At 42.7% G+C, this 26,123-nt stretch overlaps 1 protein-coding gene across 1 annotated transcript in view; it reads left to right on the plus strand.

Annotated features, from left to right (window-relative positions):
* The window catches only part of LOC137375658 (uncharacterized), a 66,947-nt gene extending 47,502 nt beyond the window's left edge, over nucleotides 1-19,445 (plus strand). The window contains exons 7-10 of the mRNA XM_068043046.1: nucleotides 16,864-16,974; nucleotides 18,651-18,758; nucleotides 18,849-18,892; nucleotides 19,021-19,445. Of these exons, the coding sequence (XP_067899147.1) occupies nucleotides 16,864-16,974; nucleotides 18,651-18,758; nucleotides 18,849-18,892; nucleotides 19,021-19,080 (323 nt within the window). The 3' untranslated portion in view covers nucleotides 19,081-19,445. The remainder of the gene's footprint in view (nucleotides 1-16,863; nucleotides 16,975-18,650; nucleotides 18,759-18,848; nucleotides 18,893-19,020) is intronic.
* Nucleotides 19,446-26,123: the final 6,678 nt, after the last annotated feature.

Genomic DNA, 26,123 nt, shown 5'->3' on the forward strand with positions numbered 1-26,123 from the left:
TTGATCTGTTCCATTGTTTGGGGGATCCCTTTGTTTTGTCCATGGCATGCACTTCTGCTGTTTAGCATGCATGTTATTCTTTGTTGTAGCTTAGCACCTTATTTTTAGATACACATGGTGCTACTCCTGGCATGCTCTTCCACACTGCTCATAGAACCAGGGTTGATCCCTTGGCTTGATGGGAGGGATAGAGGGAGGGATATGCTGGGCCATGTGGTTACAGATTATAGATGAATACAGTTCTGCTGCTAATGATGGCCCACAAGGCCTTATGGATTCCCAGTTATGAACTGTTAGATCTATTTTGAAACTATCTCATTTAGCATAATGGTAATATAATACAACACAACGGAGGGTGTCCTCAGCATTAAGTCAGGATTTTGTCTCCACAAGGACTGTGCAGTGGTTACTTCTACCAATACTGTCATGGACAGGTGCATCTGCCACAGGTAGATTGATGAAAATGAAGCTAAATAGGTTTTTCTCTCTTGTTGGTTCTAACACCACCTGCCACGAGCCCATTCTTGAAGATATGTCCTTCAGGATGTTATGGCCACGTAGTGCAATGTGGGTGGTTTCCACTGTTCAACTCCCCACCTGACCGGAGCAAATGTGCTTTTTTTATTAGGGTTTAACGCCTTGGTGGTTTATTTTTCAAATAAACAGACAGTGACATCAATACAGTTTATCCCGAAATTGTCGCAACTGCACACACACACACACACACACACATACACACACACACGAAGAGACAGATAGAGAGGGGAAAAAGGAACGTGATTTTTTAGTGGGAGAGGAGTACACGATAAACCTGCTGAATTCTCTTGAAAATCAGGTTCTCAATGCAGGCCTGAGATGATTGTAGGTTGATTGAAAGTTCAGTTGAAGATGTTGGGTCGCTTCTAGATCACTGCTGTCTAATGTAGATGCTGGATTCTACAGCAGAGCACGCGCCTTCTGGCTTGCTGGAAAACAATCTGTTTCTCTCTCTCTCTGGCTCTCTCTCTTTAGGCTGTCTTTTTTTGAAAGGTAAAGTTGTGTTACTTCTCACCTCCTGGTAGGAAACATTCTGATCTCTGTTCCACGGTGACTACTTCACAACTTCTTTGTTTCAGAAGAAGACATTCAATTCTGCAATGTTTTAGGATGGGGTGCAATTGATACCTCTTAGCTTTGCAGATTTTGTCCTTTCTCTTTGTCAGACAATTTGAATAATAAAGAACAATCCCTTTTTCTTTGGTGCCATTTTGGACCATTGTTCACTTTTTAAAATAAAGGTTTATTTTTACAAGACAAAGTAAGTTTTTCATAACTCTTCGGAGTTAGTCCATAATTTGCATCATTGCACTTCAGGTATACGTGACAAGGACTCAGCCATTTTGGTCAGTAGTGGTGCTACTCTTGGTGATGGACATTGAAGTCCCCCACCCAGTGTACATTCTGTGCATTGTTGCCCTCAGTGCTTCTTTTATGGAGAAGCACTGTTTCATGAGCTGAGGGAGGGTCCTATGTATTAATCAGCAGGATTACTAGCCCAGGATTATAATCCTGTCAATGTTTGACCTGATGTCATGAGACCTCACGGGGTCTGGAGTCAATGTTGAGGACTCCCAGACTCACTTCTTTCCGACTATATACCACAGTGTCCGTGGGACAGGACATACCCAGGGATGGTGGTGGAGGACTAATTAGTTCTGATAAAGTGTCACTGAACTGACCTGAAACGTTAGCTCTGCTTCTCTCTCCACAGATGCTGCCAGACCTGCTGAGTATTTCCAGCATTTCTTGTTTTTATTTCAGATTTCCAGCATCTGCAGTATTTTACTTTTATTATTTTATTATGGTGATAGAGGAGTTTGAGACGTCTAAAAGGTGTGATAGTATGAGTATGTTTATGTCAGGCTATTGCTAGATTAGTTTATTTGGCAGCTTGCCATGATTTGGCACAAGTTCCCAGATGTTAGTTAGGAGGACTTTGCAGCATTACTGGGCCTTAGATGTGTCCAATATCTAGGTTGATCCCAGGTGGTCCATCCAGATTTATTTTCATTAGACTTTTTCATAGTGGTTTTGATACAACTGAGAGGCTTGTTAGGCCATTTCAGAGGCCAGTTAAGAGTCAACCACATTGCTGTAGGTCTGGAGTCACATATAGGCCAGACCAGGTAAGGACAGCAGATTTTCTTCCTTCAAAGACTGGTGAGTTTTTAATGACAATTTGGTATTTTCATGATCAATATTACTGATAATAGCTTTTTATTCCATATTTTATTTAATTATTATGAGTATTTCCTTTTTTGTGAAATTTTGAGAATTTGTGTTTTAAAACTGAAAAGGATTCCATAGATACTGGAACTTTGGGTGTTTTTTTTTAAAGGAGGTCACCAGAAGATTTGGACTGAGTTTGAACCATAAACAGTTACTGGAAGGCACCTGTTTTCAAATAAACCAGCAGGGGTTGTTTTTGACTTGGGGAGATGTTTACAAAGAAATGATAAGCCAAGATTTATGGTTGTCAGGAGGCTTGCTTTCTGGAAAGTTTTAGTTTCAGTTTGAACTATTACAACAGCCAGTTGTTCTTTGTTGTTACCTGAAACAGAAAAGAATACCAGCTCATCTCTCTCTCTTGAAAGGAAACCCTGTATTTCCAGTGTGCCAGAATCCTATTTGCTCCTGTATTTGAAGAAACCCTGCATGTCTGAAGGAACCTTGCATTGAATGTTTGCAGCTGAAACATTGTTGCTGCATTTGTGCTGGGAGACCTATTTGGAGCCTCTGTAGCTGCATCTCTTGGAAAGCCTCCCCAAAATCATCATCAACATCACCTGGTAAGAGTTGTTCTAGGAAGATCCCATTGACGGCCATTGACACACATTTGGGACACCTCACCGAAACAAAGGATATCTTTCCATACCTTCTTTTCAGACGAAGTGTTTTTATTTTAATATTCCTTCTATTTCTTTGTAACAGCTGAAAACAAAAATCCCTTTGATTTTTTCCCCAGTTAACTGGTGTGTATCTATGTATGCATGTGTGTGTATGAGGGCTAGGATAAATAAGGGGCTTTAATATTTTAATATGTCTGTATGTTTTACTTTATGAATGGTTAAGACTTGCTTTATAATAAACTGATAATTTTGTTGTTTATTAAAGAAACCTAGTTGGTGTGTTTTATTCTGGGAAAAATAGAGTATATGATTGACTGTATTGGTAAGTGGGAAAATTTAAATATATGTTGTGTCCTGTGGGGACGTGGGACTAGAATAAACAGTGCACTCCTCCCACCTCGGTTGTAACATAATCAATTGAATTTTAAATTCCCCAGCTGCTTTGGTGGGATTTAAACTCACGTTTCTGGAACATTAGTCCAAGCCACTGGATTGCTAGTCCTGTCACATAACCACTATGCTGCTATACCCAGAAACAGCGATGCTGTTGTGATATGGTGGTAGGATGATATTGCTAGGCTCTGTTTCCATTACTCCTCGAATAGCAAGTGCAATTACAAAATTGACTAACATCTCTATTTCTGCACTTGCTGCCAGTGAGGTTCCATGTGGAGAGCAGAACTAAATAGAATCATGCAAAATGTAGCCTGAATGTGGAGTCAGGATTCAACCCTACACCTCCAGGGGTTTGCGGTCTACTTTATTCTTGAGTTAGGTTGTAATTAAAACGCAATTTGATTTTTGCAGCATTGTCATCAAACCTGCTGACAAGGGTGCTGCTGTTGTTTCTTGGCATACTGACCTTGACCTAGCAGAGGCCGAATGCCAACTCTCTGACACTTCCTCCCTGGAGCATGACCCCACCACCAAACATCAAGCCATTGTATCCAGGACAGTCCCTGGCCTCATCTCCTCTGGAGTTCTTCCCTCCACAGCCCCCAGTCTCATAGCCTCCCAATCCTGAACAGCCCACTTCCACCTCCTTCCCAAAATCCTCAAACAGGACTGCCCTGGTAACCCATCGTTTCAGCCCGTTCCGGGCCCACTGAACTGATTTTTTTCCTACCTTAACTCTATTTTTCTTTTCCCACCTACATCCATGACTTCCGATCCCCTTTGTCATTTTAGCAGTTTCCAGTTTCCTGGTCCTAACTGTCTCCTTTACACCATGGATGTCCAATCCCTCTGCACCTCCATTCCCCACCATGATGGTCTGAGGGCTCTCTGCTTCTTCCCAGAACAGAAGCCCAACCAGTTCCCATCCACCACCACCCTCCTCTGCCTGGCTCCACTTTTTTCTCATATGGAACAACCTCTCCTTCAACTCCACTCACTTCCTCCAAATAAAAGGCATTGTTATAGGTACCTCCATGGGTCCTAGCTATGCCTGCTTTTTTGTGGATATGTGGATCATTCCTTGTTCCAGTCCGACACAGCTCCCCACCTGTTGAAGAAATTTGATTGTCAAAGAAATTCGCTGGACTCAGACCTTAAGCATTAACAAATTTTATTGCATGATATCATGGGGAGCACACCTTTCCTAATCACGGTCCGGTGCTACTCCAAAGCGCTCCAGATCTCCGCGGATTTATATAGTACAACAGATGCCGAGCTGACAGTTTCCCAATTAGTTACAAAACCACAAGATAAGCACAGGACGGCCTACATGACTATACACCATGCAGAATCCGAGGTCAGCTTCGCATAAGGCTGTACATAACGAGCTATTATTTTCCTTAAGTTAATTCATACTCCAGATACCACATTCGCTCGTTGATAACGTCTGTGTGGGTTGCGGTTTTGCTTAGCAGGTTGCTGCAGATAAATGAGTCATCAAAGCAAAGAGCTGTAGACCCCAAGGTCAGCAAAACTGCTACCACAATCCCTCCTTTTTGATCATAAGATCAAAGGAGCAGGTCCTGGGGGATTATCCGGCGGTGGAGGCTCGGAATCAGAAGGGTAGTCCTCAGGGTCTGATTGGGGCACTGCCTTGTCATCCTCTCCTCAAGCAGTTTCTTATTCCCCTATCTCCCTGGGAACGTTAGGCTGAGCCACCCTCGGACAAGGGGCGTGGGTTTGCCTGGTCGGTATGTTTCTCACACTAACTGTTCCTTAGGAATCTGTCATGTCTGGGTGATGAGATAAGAAGAGTGTTGCTGAAGCACAATGTCTCTCTCTGCTATTGCGCTGTACCAGCTGCAAGGCCAAGTTGCCTCTGCAGCCCTGAAGTTATGAAATCATTTCTGATAAGCTGTCCCTCCCTGCAGCACTGAAGCTAGCTTGTTAGCAATACATGATTGATTAATTATTTCATCTTAAATGTCCCCATAAAATTCTGTTCTTAAAATTCTGTTCTCACAGTCCCCCCTTTGATTCTTCAAAACACTTTTAAGAATCCTTCCCTTGATCCCACCTAGGTGCCTTTGATGGTCTCTATTTGTCTAGAAACAGCCTTCAACACCCGGAGGGGTCACACTCAATACGTTGCCTGCTTGTGCCACAAGAGGGGCCTGCGGAAACTCTGTAAAGGCATAAGTTTTGCAGGGGCTTCAATTACTTGTTTACAACATAAAAGGTGGTACACTTGTACAATTACAATTTCATTTAAGCATCACTGTTACATAATCGATTGTACAAACATAATACAATTCCATTCTTAGAGTACATTGATCATTCATTAATTCATTTTAAGTATATATGAAAAGGTTATACAATTACCCTTTTATGGCATAACTAATTGTCCCTCCTTTGACAGAGCAAGTTCGAACACTAATTGCTTTTTGGGTAGTTGTCCAACCTGTGTTCATACATCCTCTTACATTGCCTAATTAATTTCTAAAGTTGCCAAATTAAGTAGGTCACATATAACACTATGATATCCAAAACCACTATCAGGACATGGGAGATAATTCTAAACCAGGGGTGTATCTGCACGTCTGACCCCCAGTTCCATAAGTTCTCCTGCCATTTATCTCGTCAATCTCATCTTGTAGCATCTTCGACTGTTGTTCCAGATTGTAGTACACTACAGCAATGACTTCTCGCTGCTGTCTCTCTTTACCCAAGCCAGTGGGCAATGGCTGAATAGTATATTCATAGTCCTGGAGGTAATTTGTCAAATCCTCCTTAATACTTTTTGTCACAGTTATCGTTTCTGTCTTTTGTTTATGTATCTCTACCAACTCCATCTTCCCTACTCGGGTTGGTATTTGTGGGTTGAACCAAAATGTACTGTTGCTCACCGGCCAAGTCCGTTTATGTCCATACTGGTACTCCTTCGCTGTGGTGGTTAAGCAATATCTCCCCTTTTCCATATAGGCCACATGGGTTAGCTCCGACAATGCTTTCCTAGTCTCCATGGTGCAATTTACAGCGGCATTAAATCCACATTTTGATTCTGCCATTTTATTTATAGGATGAGGACATATGACCACCTGGTTTTCCAGACTACACTCAGACAATGGACAATGTTGTTCCAATTACCTCTTTTCCAATTTCCATAACATTTCCATAACATAGGGTAATATATCATAGTATTTTATGTAATCTTTTCCTCTCATCACCCCTATATTTTCTACTTTGTATAATTGCATCCCTAACTTATCTCAGAATTACAGGTATTCCCAACACTACTCCAATACTCATAGATCCTGTATTTACACACTCCTGACCTTTCCATACCTTAAGTTTTCTGAGTTGGCACCTGGTAATTTTATCATTTGTGTGACTAGCTAAGTCCTCCAACTGGGTGTCATTGATCCAAACTGGCACCTGTCCTGCATCAATTTGCCTCCAATCTGAGATATTCAATAATACCGGTACCAACTCAAGCTTTATATAATCATATACAATTTTATTAGTTTTTATTATCGCAAGTCCATTTTCTGGTCCTGCAGTTAAGGCAGAGCAAGGGAGACCAGTCACTTATGACTGCTGAGTCGTAACCTTACTCGTCGGTAATTCGGATGTGGGGGTAATCGTGGGGGTTGGTGCTTTTTGTCTGTTTAATCTCACAACCTGGAATAGGAACTGTCCTTTTTTTTTAGAGCTTTAATATCTTGCGCTAGGGGGAGTTCGAGGATTGTCTGCACTCACTTTTGCTCTATCTCATGCTTTCCCTGTATTACTACTATTCCCAAATAAGAAACCTTTTCCTTCATTATCTGTGCCTTTTTCAGCTTAACTTTCACTCTGACCTTCTGGAGGAAGGTGGGATATCGATCAATTGTTGAGACACATCCAGGTGAACTGTTGTTCCTGGAACGTAAACTTAAAGAACCCAATGCTAATATCCAACACAGTAAACCACTTAGACTGTTTTGTTTTTTTTATTTTCTAAAACTTTGATTGTCCTCTTAAATATCAGATAAATTTCCCTTTGAGTGCTTTAAATATCCACTCATATCAATTAAATTTTGTTTATTGATTCCAATTTCTTATGCCCAGACTTGGTTGTACTTTTTGTACGTTAAAGACAGAAGTGCTTGCAACTATCTCTCCTTCTCAAGCACTTTGTCTCATTGATAAAGATGCTATGGCATTTGATGTCTGCAATTAAATTCTTAAATTCTCAAAGCTGTTGGATCTCTTGCTGTGGCATCAGTTCTCTCATGGCCTTGGAACCTGCCGTCACCTGCTTAAAAAAAAACACAAAGAATCCATTGTGGCCCTGCCCCTGAGCCCAATGGGTTAATTTGTCCACTTATATCTGTCAATTTAGAAATTTAAAATTTAACAATGTCCAATATGTATTAATTTTACTCTCAGCAATGCAAAAAGCTGTAGCAGGGTTAAGTTCTTTGTTTGTCTCCAAGGGGGCGGAGCAAAACATTCTCAGCTGCGTCACTTTACGTAACCTTTCCTTTCTGATCGAAAAGAACTACTGTCCATTTTAAACATTTTTTTTCAATCCTTTTGGTATCCTTAGGATTTGAAAACAACAAAATCATTAGTAACATTATCAACTTCAAAGGAAAACATATACTTCAGGAAAGACAACATTTTAGATCAAACTGCAATTGTTTTCAAATTTTTAGCATCTTTTGTAAGAGGTTTCTAATGCCAGGATTTTTTTTATAACAAAGATGATTCCAAATTCCAATTCACTGCAATAAATATTTAAAAACCAAAACTGCCAATGTTATATGAACGAGTCTTGTGTCCGGAACTGAAGGCTTCTCCAAAACTTGACATAATAAACTTGAAAGTTCATTGTGGCCACAAATGAAATTTCCAGTTTTTCAACTTAACAGGTCAATTAACCTTAACAGTATTAATTTAATTCAGACTTTATTAACTTATAATACTTATTAACTACACACAGAACAGAATAGCACGTGCTTATTTTAAAAGATAGGTAAATTACGTCATTTTTCTTGTTCTTCAGGCGCCTTTTCAAATGACTGTAATAAAACCAAAAACTAAAGAAAAAGTTATTTAACATTCTTATAACAAAAGATTTAACACCAGCTTTTTAAACAGGCAGAATCTTTCCTATATCTCCTTTGTTTATCCATCTCTCTCTTAAACAATATCCAATTCCTGACATTTGCTACTTAAAACAGTCAATAAAACATGTCTTTAATTTAAACTCCAGAAACTAGAACAGATTTTAAACTGGAACTCCAATTAAAGCAGGAGTTGTAAACTTCAAATTGGATTTCTGCCAAACATCTTCAGACCTTCAAGGCTGAAGCTTATCTCTTAGAAAATTGTTCATTGCCTTTTCACAGTTGCAAAACCAACTTTTAAAATAATAAAACTTTAACTTAAAATATAAGTCAAGTTTATATCCCATTCCTGGGTGCACAATCTTAAATCGAAATGAACACACTCAACAATCACTTTTCACACTCATTCAATTCCAAACAACTTAATAGACTGATGCTTTCAACATTAAAGCCAGACAGCAAAGAGTTAATGACAGTCAGTTCTACGAACACAATTTGTACAGAACACAAGCTGTACATCCCAGACATTCAATTCATTCGTGGACGCTTCCAACATTCAAACATTCGAATCAAAGACACAGTAACTTGTTTTTACTCTAAAACATAGTCTTTTATGTCACTCTGCCGTAAACTTTGTCAATGATTTTCTTCTTTCTTCAGGCTTAGGAGCTGATGGCCTTTCGCAATTCTTTAAATTTATCTAAACACCGGAGCGTGTAAGCATTATCCCAGGAGGGGTCGCCGCACCCACTCTCAACACATGTCCTCCAGTAATCAATCTTTTCCAATTTAAGGGAGCCTCCATAAGGCCAGTTGCCGTGGGACCACCCATATAGATCGGAGGTGAAAGGAATAACATATCTACTCTCACCTGTCTCCCTCCAAACAATATCAGCCGGTGACCCTGGTGGAACCAGGGGGTCTCCTACCTTCGTTTTACATTGCACGTATTTACCGTGGCGTTTCTGCGTCTTCCTCGAGGGGGCAAACGGACGTGGGCCACCCTTCTCAGCGGGACATGGTTTACTTGTCCCTGGGGGCGGCCCTTCTTTCTTATGTTTAGAACTCATCGACCCCATCGTCGGACCCTTTGATCACTTCCTCAGTTCCGAATCGCGGATCTACGATCTGTGGAGAAATGAACAACAAACAAAACAAAGACAAACTTGCACTGGCGCCGTTGTCAATCCCTCAAGGTCACCTTAATTGATTACTATTCCCGGCATTGTACAGCAGCGGTCTTTCCAGTTCCGTCTTGTCACAGCGTCTTTCCCTAACTTGGGATCAGCCTGTGGACTCAGGTCAGGATCATGCAGCCAGCCGGTTCTATACTTTAGGTTCTCTCAGGATCCCGTAATTAAGGGATCCTGCCGACTACGCCAGATTGTTGAAGAAATTTGATTGTCAAAGAAATTCTCCGGACTCAGTCCTTGAGCATTAACAAATTTTATTGCATGATATCATGGGGAGCACACCTTTCCTAATCACGGTCCGGTGCTACTCCAAAGCGCTCCAGATCTCCGCGGATTTATATAGTACAACAGATGCCGAGCTGACAGTTTCCCAATTAGTTACAAAACCACAAGTTAAGCACAGGACGGCCTACGTGACTATACACCATGCAGAATCCGAGGTCAGCTTCGCATAAGGCTGTACATAATGTACTATTATTTTCCTTAAGTTAATGCATACTCCAGATACCACATTTGCCTGTTGATAACGTCTGTGTGGGTTGCGGTTTTGCTTAGCAGGTTGCTGCAGACAAACGAGTCATTAAAGCAAAGAGCTGTAGACCCCAAGGTCAGCAAAACTGCTACCACACCACCTCACCTCTTTTTCGAGTACATTGATTACTCTATCAGTACCGTTTCCTGCTCTTGCTCTGAACTGGAAAATTTTATCAACTTTGCTTTCAGTTTCCATCCTTCTCTCACCTTCACATTGTCCATGTCCAACTTTTCCTTTCACTTCCTTGACTTCTCAGCCTATCTCCAGAAATGAAGACAATCAATAAATATTCACTATAAGCCCACACATTCCCACAGCTACCTCAACTACATTTCCTCACACCTCATTTTCTCTAAGGACTCTATTCCATTCTCCCAGTTTCTCTGTCACATCTATTCCGACAATGCAACCTTCCATACTAGTGCAACCCATATGTCTTCCTTTTTCCTCAACTGAGGATTCACCCCAACATGGTTGATATGGCCCTCAACCATGTCCATTCTATTTTCCACACCTCTGCTCTTGCCCCTTCTCCTCCCTTCAACAACCATGATAGGATTCCCCTTGTCTTCACCTCCCACCCCACCAGCCTCTGTATTCAATGGATTATCCTCCACCATTTCCACCACCTCCAGCGTGATGCGCCACCACCAAACACATCCTCCCCTCCCCTCCCCTGTAAGCATTTTGAAGGGACCATCCCCTCCGTGACCCCCTGGTCCACTCCCCATCATCCACAACACTTCAGCCTGACTATCGGAGGACTGCTGGGGATCAGGCCCCTGCTCAGCCCCATGTTTGTTGCGACAAGAAGTCTGCTGGATGTGCAGCAAAGCCATGTAGAAAATATGTCAGAGATGCCTGAGGCCATCTGTGGCTTTGTGCATGCCACGGAGGAGTCCATGCAAGCCATGATGTCTGCCATGTCCCAGACATATGAGCTTATTGCTTCCTCAGTCATGAGTTTGGTGAGCTCCATGGCGAGTCTGCTTGAACACTTGAGCCATATCCGCTCTGACCTGCACTCCATTGCTGCAGCTATGGGCTCCATGCATCATTCTAAGTGAGAGGGGGTGAGGAACCTAAACCTCCCTCTGGATGCTCCTTCCTCTCATGGAGACAGGCAGATGCCATTATCCATCCAGATGGAGGATAAGCGCGTGCCAGCTGCCCCAGGGCCTTCTTCTCAGGACACCCCCAGGGTAAGCAGCGTCTTGTCCTCCCGCTGACATTGAACCCTTGCCTCTAGCAGGCGAACACAAGGGGGATACTCAAGCACCAGTGCTGCCAACCCCCAGTAGGATTGAGCCATCAAGGCTCTTCCTCCAGAGGACGCCCGCCAGTCATCCACAGCACGGGGCAGTGCACTAAGCAGACTACCTCCACCTCAGCTGCTAATGTTGACATGTAGTGCTAGAAAACATAAAAAGAAACAGTTTTGAGTCCAAAGTAACATGGGTGCTGTAAATATTGTGCACATATTGCAGAAGTTTAAATATATTTTTATTTACTTTAATGTTTGACACACTTTTGTAAACCATTTGCTTTGTTTGAATTGAAAAGGAAAATGTTATAAAAGCAAAATACTGCAGATGCTGGAAATCTGAAAAGGCAAATGTTTGTTGGAGGTCTATGGCAGGAATGCATTGACGCTTGCAAAGCATTTCAGAAAGTGTCCAGTGCCCATTTATCGTTGCTATTTAAGCCTTCAGTATTCAATGATGGCTGTTTGCCATTTGCAGATTTTTCACTTTATTCGCTACCAGCATGCCTTACATTCATGGATCTGTGGTCACCCACTTACTTTCCTTGCATTGGTGTGTTTTCGGTTCCATCGTAGCCCAGAGAAGATTTGATCTGCAGGTCACATCAAAGTGCTGCAATGTTGTAGCTTCCTATGTGTGCGGGTTAATGCCTTGATGCAGGATAATTTTTCCAATAGAGACGCAAATTACTTTTAATGAAGTTTAGAGCGGACAGGCCGTTAGACATGTCTCCACTGCAGGTTCATGTGTTGTTGTCAGAAGCGCCCTTCTTTTTGATTACAGCAATGAATAAGACCTCAGGCATATGTGAACATATTTGGAGAATTATTTTTCCCCTCCAAACGTTCCTTTATGAAGTGGCTCAATGTTGGCTGAAACATGCAAATATGAGGTTTTCGCTGATGTCCATTGCTTATCTCTCCATGGCCCTCATATTTATAACGGCATCATTTGCCTTGTTGTCCTCCTGCTCACCCTCTTCATAGTCATCCTCATCTGAGAAGGACTGGTGTTCTTCCTGTTCCTCCACGTGCAGAATGTTGCCACATGTAGGGCCTGATTTTATCAGCCCCTCGACGCCGTGGATGGTGACGGGAAGGCCCGTAAAATATTTGCGGGAGAGGCCCGCCACGATCCACGACACCGAGAAGGCCCTGCCGTATATTTCTGGTGGCGGCGAGGCCTCAAGGTGACCCCCCCCACCCACCCCCATCACCTAGCGGTGGGGCCTTCATTTCAATATTAAAATGCATTAAGATAAATGTTAAACTTACCTGGCCATCCCATGGCGATGTTATGGGCAATTTGCGCACCTTCAGAACTCCAAATGGAGTTCCGAGGCGAGACACTGATGGGGAGGAGTCCAGATTTCAGGGCGGGAGGGGTGGGGGAATGGGGAAATACTTTTTATTGACTGTGGGGATGGTGGGAAAGGGTTGAAGGGCAAATGTTACAAGGTTGCTGGGGGGGGGAAGTTTACGATGGCAATAGAGTGTTTTCAGGGTCGGTGGCCCTAAAACAGATATAAGGGGGATGCACGAGCAGCATTTTATCACTCTTAAGCTGTGCTTTGGGGATGCCGCACTGGTTTCATGAGCCATGTATCACCTAGGATCCAGCCATCTACTTCGGCTGGTTCGTCAAAAAATCCTGGAAGCTATGCGCGTTTCTCAAAATGTATGAGTTGTGACAACTCCCTGGGAAATATGCACAAACCTGTATTATTCTTCCCATGTGGTCACAAACCAGCTGCACCTTCAAAGAGTGGAGCCTTTGTGATTCATAAATGCAGCAGGATGATCCCAGGGAGCTCTAATGGCCCCATGAGGTCAGTCGATCACCCCTTGCACTCTAGGGAACCCAGCGATGGCGCCAAAGGCCACAGACTTTGCTGCCTGGCTGTCCTCATCTATAGGTAAGTAGATGAAGTAATTGGCATGAAAAAATAGGGCATCGGTCACCTCTTTATTATGCCTATGGGTTGCAGACTGTGATATGCCATATGTCGCCCGTTGATCCCTGGGAGGCCCTGCTAGCAAAAAAACTGAGTGCAGCAGTCACCTTGAGAGTAACAGGCATGAGAATGCCACTAAACCCAAACAGTTGCAGGTCATGCTGCAGGATCCTACAAATTTCTGTGACCATTTCACGTGACATCTTTAGGCATCTATGGCATTGCCTCTCTGACATTTGAAGATAATTTGTTCTTGTCCTGAGGATGCGATGGCATGCCAGTACCTGTCTTTGATAAGGCCATTCCTGGATGTTATTATTTAGAGCATCCTCACCTTCTTCTTCTGCCTGTTGCTGGCGTTCAGGCATCATGCGTTGAGGAAAAGAGCCCTCCTTAGTCACTCCCTCTGCTCTTCTTCCCAGGGTGTACGAGACCTATGTCGCTACAGCTGTTAAAATAATGAAATGAGCAAAGCGTTCCAATTCAACCTTTTGTTGCCAGTCAAATGAACCATCAAGGCAAGGAGCAGTTCGCTTTTATGTGCCTTAGAATTGGAGCCAGGTAAAATCCCACCCACCATCATTTGTCTCCTCCCACTCATCTTGCAATCCTGGAGTGGCCACTTGGTTTGCATTATTGTTTGAGAAAAATAGCCTGTGTACAATTTAAGACAAATCTCCCCACCTTCCAACCTCCTCCTGAAAGCTTGCAGCCTGCACCCATCACCCTTGACCCATCCCTATATAACCTTAACCTCCCCCCATTACCTTGGACTGTGTCACAATCAATTTATTCATGCCAACCCTCCCCCCTGTTCCTACTCCTGTTACCATCGACATAACATCTCTGATCTTTGATCCTCCTCGAATCCACCTAATGTTATTGCCACGTCCCGTTTCTCTCCCTATGATTCCGCAGAACCCTATGTCTCAACCTTCACCCCGACAGAATCCATTTTCCCTCATTGACTGTGACCGTTTCTCCGTGCCAGCCATTGCCCTGAATTCACTCCACAGGTCCCTGATGTTGACAGCACACATCCCTCCCTTTAGGCCCTTCGGACCATCTGTTGACTGTAATGCTCAAATCAAGCACCAGCCCCGCAGCCGCCCACATCCAACATCAGCAGCAATAACAACCCCGACACACCCTGGGCGCACCTCCCCTGCTCTTCCATGCACCCAATCGCCCCACCCTTTGTCCTCCCCTCGTCTCTTCTCTATTGGGTCTGGAGAATTCCCGCCTCCTGAGAGCTGTCGGTCAATCAGAGTCTGCTTTTATAATGATAGATAAACTGCGGGACTAAGTGCGGCTTCATATGACTTGTGAGAGATTAACTAAGTCACTAATGATGTTTATAAACCAACTGTCAATCCATATTGGTTTATGATTGAAAAAAATAGCAACTCATGATTTTTATACCAAATCTCATGATTTTTAAAGAGTTTGTCTCCTGATTTATCAGACATTTATGAGACATTATTGGATTACTGAGACTGAGAGTAGCATTGCATTGAGCAAATATTACTGAACCTGTGAGTAAGAGGGAGTTGAGCTCACAGACATGAACCTGAGTGTAAGAAGGAGCTGGGATAACATTACTGAGCTTGGCCGTAAGAGGGAGCTGACGTAACATGACTGAGCCTGACAGTTAGAGGGAGCTGAGATAATATTACTGAGCCTGACAGTTAGAGGGAGCTGAGATAATATTACTGAGCCTGACAGTTAGAGGGAGCTGAGATAATATTACTGAGCCTGACAGTGTGTATTTCCGCATTTTCTGTTTTCATTTAGATTTCCACCACTTGCAATACTACTTTTTATAACATGTATGTCTGGCTGGTGAATTATATCTCTGGTGATGCTTGTTCAGGTTACTCCCTCTGATGGATATGTTCTGATGGACCCTATAAGTATTCTAAAGCAAGGGTGGACAAATCTTTCAGCCTGAGGGCCATATCTGAGTATGGGCATTGTATGGCGGGTCATAAATGCTCAAGAAATTAGCAATTCATGTTCAAGCAGGGACAACACAGTTTTGTTTTACAATTAACACTGTGAAAATAGTATTGTTTGACAATGCACTGCCTCCAACAGCCCTGCCCCACATCACAAATATCCTTAACATTTCGAAACAAAAGTGTTCAAAAGAAGGCAAAAACTAAATTTCTAGTTTTTAAATACCTGAAATATCTTTCTGAGGCTTGCTGGCAGCAGCCTCCAGGAGATTGCTGGGGACTCCAGGAGGGTTGGGAACTCAATTCCAAAAGTTAGCAGCAGTTTCTTGCAGAAAAAAGGATGCTGCTGGAAATAAACTAAGACACATATATAGTAATAATAATAATGATGATAATGACTTGCAGCAGACAGAATAATGTGAGGAAGGGAAATCTCCAACAGACTTTTTGTTTAACTGCAGCGCTCACATCTTTCTACTCACATCCGTTTCCCATCCGAGTCCACTTCACTCTCCATCATTCTGCTCAGAATTTAATTATGAATTTTCTCCTTAAAATAAGAACAAGGTTCTCCTCAGGGAGCATCCGAGTTGCTGTCGTCCCGAATATCCCGGCAAAATCCCAAAGGCCATTTGCAGCCCCGCCATTGGATAAGGCCTGGCAGTGCAGACAGAGGTGCAACCACATAGCGGAGGAGGCATCAGCGGAAATTCTGGGATTTCAAGTGGAGGAGAGAGCTCCTGCTTCCTCCTCATTTCCCTCTCTCCTTCTCAGTAGTTGTGCCTAGGCCCACTGGGAATTGTAGTTCATGATTTCCAGCCCCCCAGTGGTAGAGGCAAGCGTGGCAGACTATAACTCCTGAGGTGCAAGGCAATGCAGCTCGCGGGCCGGATGAAAAACTCCCAGGCCCATGGGCTTTAGTTTGTCCACCCCTGCTCTAAAGCATTATATCAGTAACACAATACTTACAAAAAATGTTGGGGTACGGAGGGGGGTTTAATCATGCTAAGCAATCAATTGTTTGCTGCCCTTATTGCGAATCATTGTCCAATAGTGGATGTAGGAATTTGTGGGTGTCAGGTTAAGTTTCAGCTATGGCAATAGCTCCTCAAGGGCAAATACCCTGTCAACATTCACCTTCAAGGCTTACATATGAACAACGTCCATTTGGGTCAGGTACCATAGGATATGCAGTGCCTGTGAAATACTTTCCAAAGCTAACATTCAGGAAAATAGGAGAAGAAATTAGCCAGAATCAGATGAAACTTCACAAGTCAACTTGCAACTTTTAATTTTAAAAAACTGAGATCCAGTGGGGATTGGGGTCCTTTTGTCAACTTATTTTAAATAAAGCCTATCATTTACAATTCAAAATAGAGTAAAGGTTTTGGTATTCAACTGTTCGGTAGAAGACCGGAAGATTTTTACCAATCCTTTAATTGAAGTAGATAATGGAAATAGTCTGTACTAATTAATCTGGTTTTGGTGTGAAGGAGCTGTTTCATAATGTCTACACTTTTTGTATTTTGTATCTAAATACTTCATATGTTTTTTTTCCAGGGAGGAATAAGATTGCTTATTTGAACTATGTTCTCGTTTTTGTGGTTCTTGTGTTACTTCTGTGCATCATTGCAACAATAATGAGCTATTTCAGGAGGATCAATGAACCAGGTAAGAGTCATAGGTGTCCGTCAATGATTCAAGCACTACTCCCAGCAGAAATGATGATGAACACCTTAAGGATAATGCACCATCACTTGCTCTTGCACTGACAAGCCTTCATGATTTAGATATTTTTAAGCAACTGCACTGGAGGATTCACCAAACAGAAGTGAGCAGGTGGAGGTGCCAAGCAATTTCAAGGGAACAGCTAACTGGAGGATCAGGTCACATCCTAGCCTTATGAAGAGAATAGAGATGCAAGACTTGGAGGTTTCAGAACTTAAGAGAGAAATTATTTTAATGCAGCAGCAATTGCCAAACAGGCAGTTTCTGAAACATGGTAGATTGGATGGTAAAGTCAACTACCAACATGTGTCAGTATCATCATGACTTAATAGTCTGCAATCAGTCATGGAATGCTTGGTCACTTGAATGGCCATTGCAGGTCAAACTTCTCCCTCTCCCTCCAGAAGAGTTGATAGCAAGGGATGATCAAGCCAAGATCCTACAGGCCATGGCATAACGATCATCTGCCTTGTACAGAGAGAATGGACAGTGGTTTTAGTTGGATCAGTGATCTCCTAGAGTCTGGTCTCTCATAGGTGCTGGGATGTAGCCAGGACCAGAGAGGGTCATGCGATGGGAACGGAACATGATGCCATCTTTCATGATGACACTTTCATGACCATCTGAGCCATTGCATGCTCTGATATCAGACAGCAGGCTGAGCTAGATTGCCCTGACAGAGGCCATATAGTGACAGTCTGCACCTGAGCTTCTAACATTCTATGACCACAAGCATTCTATGAGCTAGTATGTCCACAGCAGCCTCCCTCATCCCATGCTGCAGCCACTGAAGGGAGTAGCAGTAAAGTAGGAGAAAGAGCACAAAAAAGACACCAGAGTGAGAAATAGGTTTTTCTGTAAGCCAGTAAAACCACCATACGATCCGTGCACAGAGTGTTACTGCAGTAGCTGGTGAGCTTGCAATATTAGTTAATATGAATATCAATATTGGTGTTTGTGGAGGTACTGTTTAATTGTAGGGTGGGAAGGACTGGAACATATGTTGGGCATGACTTTGATGCAGGGAGCACAAACTGTTTAGCTAAAGTTTGCTTTCCAACAATGCAAGCTGATAGAAGCTGTTGGACCCCTCCTGCTTTCTAGTCATTCACTGTATCATCAATGTCTTCTCCCTTGTCATGTTGATTGGCAGCCCCATGTGGTGTAGTGCGAAACTATGCAGCATACAGCAAGCCAATAGCCTACAGGATACACTTCATGAACTGTATTGTCCAGGCATCGCAATCACTGTCTGAGGACTCCAACGGTTTGCTCCATAAGGGCTCTAGTTTAGCTATGAAGCTGACTGTAGCAGAGGTATATTCTGATGAGCATAGGCTCCTAAGAAGAGTCATAAGCCAAGCGTGCAAGAGGTGGTGCTTGTCTTTATTCCATCTTACCAAGGTTATAGCAAGAAACTGCATAAATTCACTCCTCACATTGCCTAGTTCCCAAGTGAGGTAGGTCTCTCACAGGAAAAATACAAAGCAATAAAATAGGTTAAACATTTATGCTTACCAACCCTTACAATATGAGCCAACAGCTGGCATTGATAGAAAACTTGATGAATTTCTCAAGCCTTTATGTAACTCCAAAATTGATTCAACTCATCTTCACAGCCAATAAAGATCAAAGGGAACCAAACTTCAGTAACATAATTCCAGACTCTGAGCCAAACACTGAAGAAATTCATTATGCTTCTGTCATTTTTCAAAAGAGGAAGCCAGGTAATTAACAAATTATATTCTGACAGTACCATTTTGATAATTTTCTTCCAAACATACTAATCTCACTATATAATTGTGCTTATATCAAAGATTCTACCCTTGATGAACAATCCAACCTGCAACCTTCAGATGCTGTAAGTAGATAAGTATACACTTCAAACTTAGTGTAACAATTTAATTGAAGTTGTGGATTTTTGTTAGCATAATGAACTAACAAAGAGAAGCTGTAGAAGTCTAATGTCTTATTTTCATATTTGTTCAGAATCGAGGATCTTCCGATGGAAGCGAATCATTCGTAGTCTATGGCACAGTAATTAAGTAGAACGTCCAAGTTTGCATATGGATAATTTGAGGAAGAAAGGATGGAAGAAACAACCTTTTTTGCCAAAGTGTGGCTGTTTATAGAACCATATGTTTAGGATTTTATCAATTGATTTCAGGGTTTTATGACAGAAAACAAACTCAGATTCATGAAATAGCCAGGTCCAGCAATGTTGTCATTTCCAAAAATATATTTGGAATTCTTCAAAACTTGTGCATCTCCTGTAACATTGCTTGTGGTGATTTTGCTATAAAGTTATGCCCTATTATGCAGAATGTTGGTGTGTAGACCCTTCCTCTTATATTTGGAGAACATTTTGAAGCACTGCTACTATGCAATAATACTAATAAACACTCACATGAATATAACAAACAATACAAAATGTTTCATTCAGATATCATTTGCCACCGTTGACCTTCAGAGAACATTCCTCTGGCTGCATTAAATGAGAAAAAAAATTATTGTAAAAATTCTTGTAAAATCTCAAACATTGCCATGAAAACCTTTTCAGTAATGAGTCTGTACAGGTTAATACTCCATCTCTGGGTCTATTTCATTTTATTGTAGCCCCCATTCAGTTGGCCTCTGTACAGTATCATTATATTATGTCACAATGTATTTTCTCTGGTTGTCACACTCTTATCTGGGAAGCAAAGCAAAGCCCTACTGCCAGGACAGTCTAACTGCACATGTTTCTCCTGTCATTGAGTCTTGACCTGTCTTGCTTTGTGCCTCCTAACGCTCCCATAGAATCACAGAATGCTTACAGCACACCAAGAGGCCATTCGGCCTATTGTGTCAGTGCCGGCTCTCTGCAAGAGCATCTCAGCTAGTCCCACTCCCCTGCCTTTTTCCCTGCACTTTTTATCTCTTCATATAATTATCCAATTCTCTTTTGAAGGCCTTGGTTGAATCTAACCCCACCATTGTCTCAGGCAGTGCATTCCAGATCCTAACCACTCACTGCATTAAAAAGTTTTCCCTCATGTTGCTGTTTCCTTTTATCCAATCACCTTAAATTAGTGTCTTCTGGTTCTGGATCCTTCTGTCATCTACTCTGTCCAGACCCCTCATAATTTTGAACACCTCTACCAATTCTCCTCTTAATCTTCTCTTCTCCAAGGAGAACAGCTCCAGCTTCTCCAAACTATCCACATAACTGAAGTTCTTCATCCCTGGAACCATTCTTGTGAATCTTTTCTGCACCTTCACTAATGCCTTCACATCCTTCCTGAAGTATGCTGCCCAGAAGTGGGCACAGTATTCCAACTGAGGCTGAACCAGTGTTTTATATATGTTTATTATAACTTCCTTGTTCTCATACTCTATTCCCCTATTTGTAAAGCCCAGGATCTTCTTTCTCAACTTGCCCTGCAACCTTCAATAATTTGTTCACATATACCCCCAGGTCCCTGTGCTCCTGCTTTCCCTTTACAATTGTTCCCTTTATTCTTTATTGCCTCTTCTCTTTCTCTCTACCAAAATAAAGCACTTCACACTTCTCTTCATTAAATTTCATCTGCCACATCTCCACCCATTCCACCAGCCTGTCTATACTCTCTTGAAGTCTATCTCTATCCTCCTCACAGTTCACAATACTTCCAAGTTTTGTGTCATCTGTAAATTTTGAAATTATGCCCTGTCTAGGTCATTAATATACATTAAGAAAAGCAGCGGTACTAACACTGACACCTGGGGAACCCCCTTATAGACCTTCCTCCAATCGAAATAACAACCGCTCACCATGACTCTGTTTCCTGTCATTCAGCCAACTTCGTATCCATGCTGCTACTGTCCCTTTTATTCAATGGGTTCTAACTTTGCTGACAAGCCTGCTATGCGGCACTTTATGAAATGGCCTTTTGGACGTCTTTACCTAGTCTCCCTGCTTCTTGGTGCCCAGTCTGTGCTCCCTGCTATGTTCATTCGTGTCATCTTCCCAGAAGGCTGACTGTCATGGATCTCCACGTCTGTCTGTCCTGTGCTGTCCTTACACATTCTACATAGGCCAACTGCACCCAGTCCATTATATCCATCATCCCTTTTCTCCTCTGCTTCCCTCTCCTACATTTTCCATCAATCTTTCATTCCAATAATTGTTTCTGTCTACCTTCTGCTCTAATGATTGACTGTAATATTGTATCTTTCTCTCTTTGATATTCTGCACTAATTTTCTGTTTTCTCCAGCCATTCCCAGCACTTCCTCATTAGTTTTTCTGTCTGTGTAGGATATGTGGACCATCCTCCTATATGTCCACATCTCGAATGCTATGTGAAGTCCTGAATAAGCTTCTTTCCCACTCAGGTTTCACCACTGTACCGCCTCATTACTCGTTCTCCCTTCTGATTGGTGCCCAGTCTGTGATCCCTGCTATGTAAATTGGTCTGAGGACACATTCTGCATTTGCAAAGCATAGTTTCAATGTAGGTTGGCATGGTTGAAGCGGGTGCCCAGTTTGTTGCAGAGCGCTGATGTGTTGATGCTCCACATGTTGAGGTATCACTTCCAGGGTTCACCACCAGTCACCTCATCACAGGGGAAGCCAGATTGATAAGGTACTTACTCAGAGGAAGAGAGGATTCATCACAGACCGAGAGATACAGGACAGCTGTCCTGCAAATCTTAACGGCCAGATAGGGTCGAGAATCTGTACCCAGAGGTATTCTGCAACAAGGTAATGAACCAAAATCATAGCCATATGGTCTGTAGCCAAAGGCCAATACTTCTAGCACGGCCCTCACTTTGACTTTAGCACTCTGACCACTGAGTCAGAAGTTGTGGGTTCAAGTTCCATTCCACAGACTTAAGCATAAAATCTAGGCTGACATTCTAGTACAATGCTGAGGGACTGCGGCACTATTTGAGGTGCCATTTTCTGGGCAGAATCATAGAATAGTAGAGAGATACAGCACAAACAAAGGCCATTTGGCTGATTGTGCTGGCCCCAGCTCTTTGAAAGAGCTCTCTAATAAGACCTATAGCCTGCAATTTTTTTCCATTTGAAGTATTTATCTGATTTCCTTTAGATAATTATTATAGAATCTCCATATACAATCCTTTCAGGCAGTGCATTCCAGATCATAACAATTCACAGTGTAAAAATTATTTGCTTCATCTCACCTCTGTGTTTTTAATAATTAATTCATGGGATGTGGATAAGACTGTAAAGGCCAGCATTTATTGCCCTTGAGAAGATGGTGGCGAGCTGCCTTCTTGAACTACTACAGTCTGTGTGGTGAAGCTACTCCCACAGTGCTGTTAGGTAGGGAGATCCTGGATTTTGACCCAGCAACAACAAAGGAATGACGATATAGTTCCAAGTCAGGATGCTGTGTGACATGGAGGATATCTTCAAGGTGGTGTTGGTGTTCCCATGCAGCTGCTTCCTTTTTCTTTCTAGGTGGCTGTGGTTGCAGGTTTGGGAGACGTTTTCAGAAGAAACCTTGATGGGTTGCTGCCGTACATCTTGTCAGTGATACACACTGCTGCCACAATGCACCAGTAGTGGAGGGAGTGAATATTTAAGGTCGGGCCCAGCAATACTTGGCAGGCTGGGCCACTCCCGCTAAAACTAACCCAACTGCCTTCGACTCCAACCCCCACCCCCCTCACCGGGGCCCAGCTGATTGTCCCCAGCGAAGCCCAAACCCACTTATCTTTCTGAAGGATGACATCAATCGCCCACTTCTTGCCGGATGCAGTCCCAGCAGTGGCCACCACTCCCAGTGGTGCTGCTGAGACGAAATAGCTGCCAGCCCTCTGATTGACCAGCAACTATTGGAGGCAGGACTTCCTGCCTTAGAGAGGTGGATGTCCCGACTGAGGCCAATTAAGGACATGGGCCTTGCCAAATTGCTGCGTGGCTTCCAGGCCCGGGGGCCTCTCCCACGACCTTTTAGCCAGTGGGCGGGGCCACTGCCTCAACATAAAATTCCAACCTATGACTCTATAATGGCAATATCGGAAACTTGGATCAAATAAGAGAAGGAATGGGCACCCCTAAATGCTAATAAAACACGGCTTAGAGCCCAACTGGAATATTGTGGCCAATTCTGGGAACCACACTTTAGGAAGAATGTCAAAGCCCTCGAGAGATTGTAGAGGAGATTTGCTAGAACTGTACAAGGGTTGAAAGACTTCAGTTCTGTGGAAAGACCAGAGGAACTGGGGTTTTTCTTCTTAGAACAGAGAAGTTTCAGAGGAGATTTCATAGCAGTGTTCCAAATCTTGACGGAGTCTTATAGAATAAATAAGCAGAAACTGTTTCCAGCAGCAGAAGGGTCCAGTAACCAGAGGACACAGATTTAAAGTGATTGGCTAATAACCAGAGGCAATATTACACAATGAGTTGTTGTGATCTGGAATGCGCTGCCTGAATGGGCGGTGGCAGCAGATTCAATAGTAACTTTCAAAAGGGAATTAGATGAGAACTTGATAAAGAAACATTTGCAGGTACATGGGGAAAGAGCAGAGGAGTGGGACTAATTGGATAGTTCTTTCAAAGAGGCAAAATGCCTGCTTCCGTGCTGTATCATTTTATGATTCTGACTCTAATAGGTTATATGGATGGAGGACAGGGGCATAAATGGATAGAGAAACAGGACAGGCACATGGGAGTATTACCATTGCTAGTGTGGAGCATGAACACCTCACTGAGCCAATAGGCGTTCCGCATTGCAGTTTCTGTATAATTCTATGTAGATCTCGATGTTGGAATTTGGGGCACAAATGATACAGAATAATTGGCCACTATATCATGTTGTACCACAGCTGTATATAACTGTAGACTAGACTACTAAGCCACAGCAAAAACTTTAGGAAGCCGCTATATTCATATGGCTGAGTTGCGGAAAGCAAATGCTGCATTGCTTGAATATAAGACTTTGTGGGCTGAAAGTCAACCACAATGTGGTAACTAGCGGCATTTAGGTATGACATTTCAAAGCAGTTTGAAGTTCCCCGTATTAAGCTGAATAACCAAAACATATTTCTGTGATGTGGCGTGTTCACACTGTAGATCAGACATCACAAAAATAAGCATTCTATCTAGTTACTAGAATGATACTAGAATGGAGAAGTCATTATTTATCTAATTCCCTTTTGAGATTTGCTTGAATGATACCAGAACTCAGAGCTTATACCTATCAGGAAAGATTAAACCGGCTGGGATCTTATTCTAGCTAAATGACTGAGGGGTGATCCTGATAGAGGTCTTCAAAGTTATGAAAGGGTTTGATAGGTAGACATGGAGGAGAAGGCTCCACCTGCGGATGAGACCAGAATTAGGGGCCATAAATATATTAGGGACTCAAAAATCCAAAAGGGAATTGAGGAGAAATTCCTCTACGCAGAGAGTGATGAGAATGTGGAACTTGCTACCACAAGGAATAGTTGAGGCGAATAGCATAGATGCATTCAAGGGGATACTAGATAAGCATATGAGGGAGGAATGAATAGAAGGGAATATTGATGGGGTTAGATGAAGAGGGTGGGAAGAGGCTCAATTTTTTTATTCATTCATGGGATGTGGGCATCACTGGCTAGGCCAGCATTTATTGCCCATCCCTACATGCCCTTGAGAAGGTAGTGGTGAGCTGTCTTTTTGAACTGCTGCAGTCCATGTGGGTAGGTGCACATATAGTGCTGTTAGGAAGGGAGTTCCAGGATTTTGACCCAGCGACAGTAAATGAACGGTGATGTAGTTTCAAGTCAGGATGATGTGTTGCTTGGAGGGGAACTTGCAGGTGGTGTTCCCATGCATTTGCTGCCCTTGTCCTTCAAGGTGGTAGAGGTCGCGGGTTTGAAAGGTGCTGTCTAAGGAGCCTTGGTGCATTGCTGCAGTGCATCTTGTAGATGGTACACACTGTTGCCACTGTGCATCAGTGGTGGAGGGAGTGAATGTTTGTAGATGGGGTGCCAATTAAGCAGGCTGCTTTGTTTTGGATGATGTTGAGCTTCTTGAGTGTTGTTGGAGCTGCACCCATCCAGGCAAGTCGAGAGTATTCCATCACACTCCTGACTTGTGCCTTGTAGATGGTGGACATGCATTGGGGGTGGGGGGGTGATCAGGAGGTGACTTACACGCCTTAAGATTCCTAGCCTCTGACCTGCTCTTGTAGCCACAGTATTTATATGGCTACTCCAGTTCAGTTTCTGGTCAATGGTAACCCCCGGGATGTTGATAGTGATTGTAATGCCATTGATTGTCAAGGAGAGATGTGGAGTATAAATACCAGCATGGACCTGTTGAGGTAAATAATGTGTAATGCTTCATAATTTATAAATCAAAAACAGACTTTGTTATATCGTAACCTGCAAGGAGAAATAACCATCCAAAACTGTATACTTCAATAATTACATATGAACTAATTTATAGGTCTTTTAGATTACTGATGAGATACTTAGAGGAGAATCTCAGTACTAAATGTTGCCTCATAAATATATTTTTTTAATATTGAGGAACACATTCCTAATTTGCAAAAGGAAGCTAACTGAGTATTTTTTAAACAATGAGGACCTGCAACAACAGTTTGCATTTATATAACAGCTTTAACATTGTAAAACTTCCCAAGATGCTTCACAGGAATGGTATCAAACAAAATTTGACATCGAGCGACAAACGGAGATATAAGGAGAGGTGACTAAAAGCTTGGTCAAAGAGGTAGGTTTTAAGGTCTGTCTTAAAAGAGGAGAGAGAGGTGGAGAGTCTGTGAGGTTTAGGGAGGGAATTCCAGAGCTTAGGGCCTAGGCTGTGGAAGACACACTCACCAATGGTGTAGTGATGAAAATCAAGGTGAGCAATGGGCCAACATTGGAGGACTGCAGAGATATTGAAGGGTTGTATGGTTCGAGGAGGTTACAGAAACAGGGAGGGACCAGGCCATGGAGGGACTTGAAAATGAGAATGAGAATTTTACAATCGAGGCATTGTCAGACTGAGAGTTAACGTAGGTGTGAGCTAGGATATTGGCAACAGAACTTTGGATGAGCTCAAGTTTATGGAGGGTGGAAAATGGAGGCTAACCAGAAGAGCACTGGAAAA

Source organism: Heterodontus francisci, chromosome 12 (assembly GCF_036365525.1).
Source record: "Heterodontus francisci isolate sHetFra1 chromosome 12, sHetFra1.hap1, whole genome shotgun sequence".
Lineage (NCBI taxonomy): Eukaryota > Metazoa > Chordata > Chondrichthyes > Heterodontiformes > Heterodontidae > Heterodontus > Heterodontus francisci.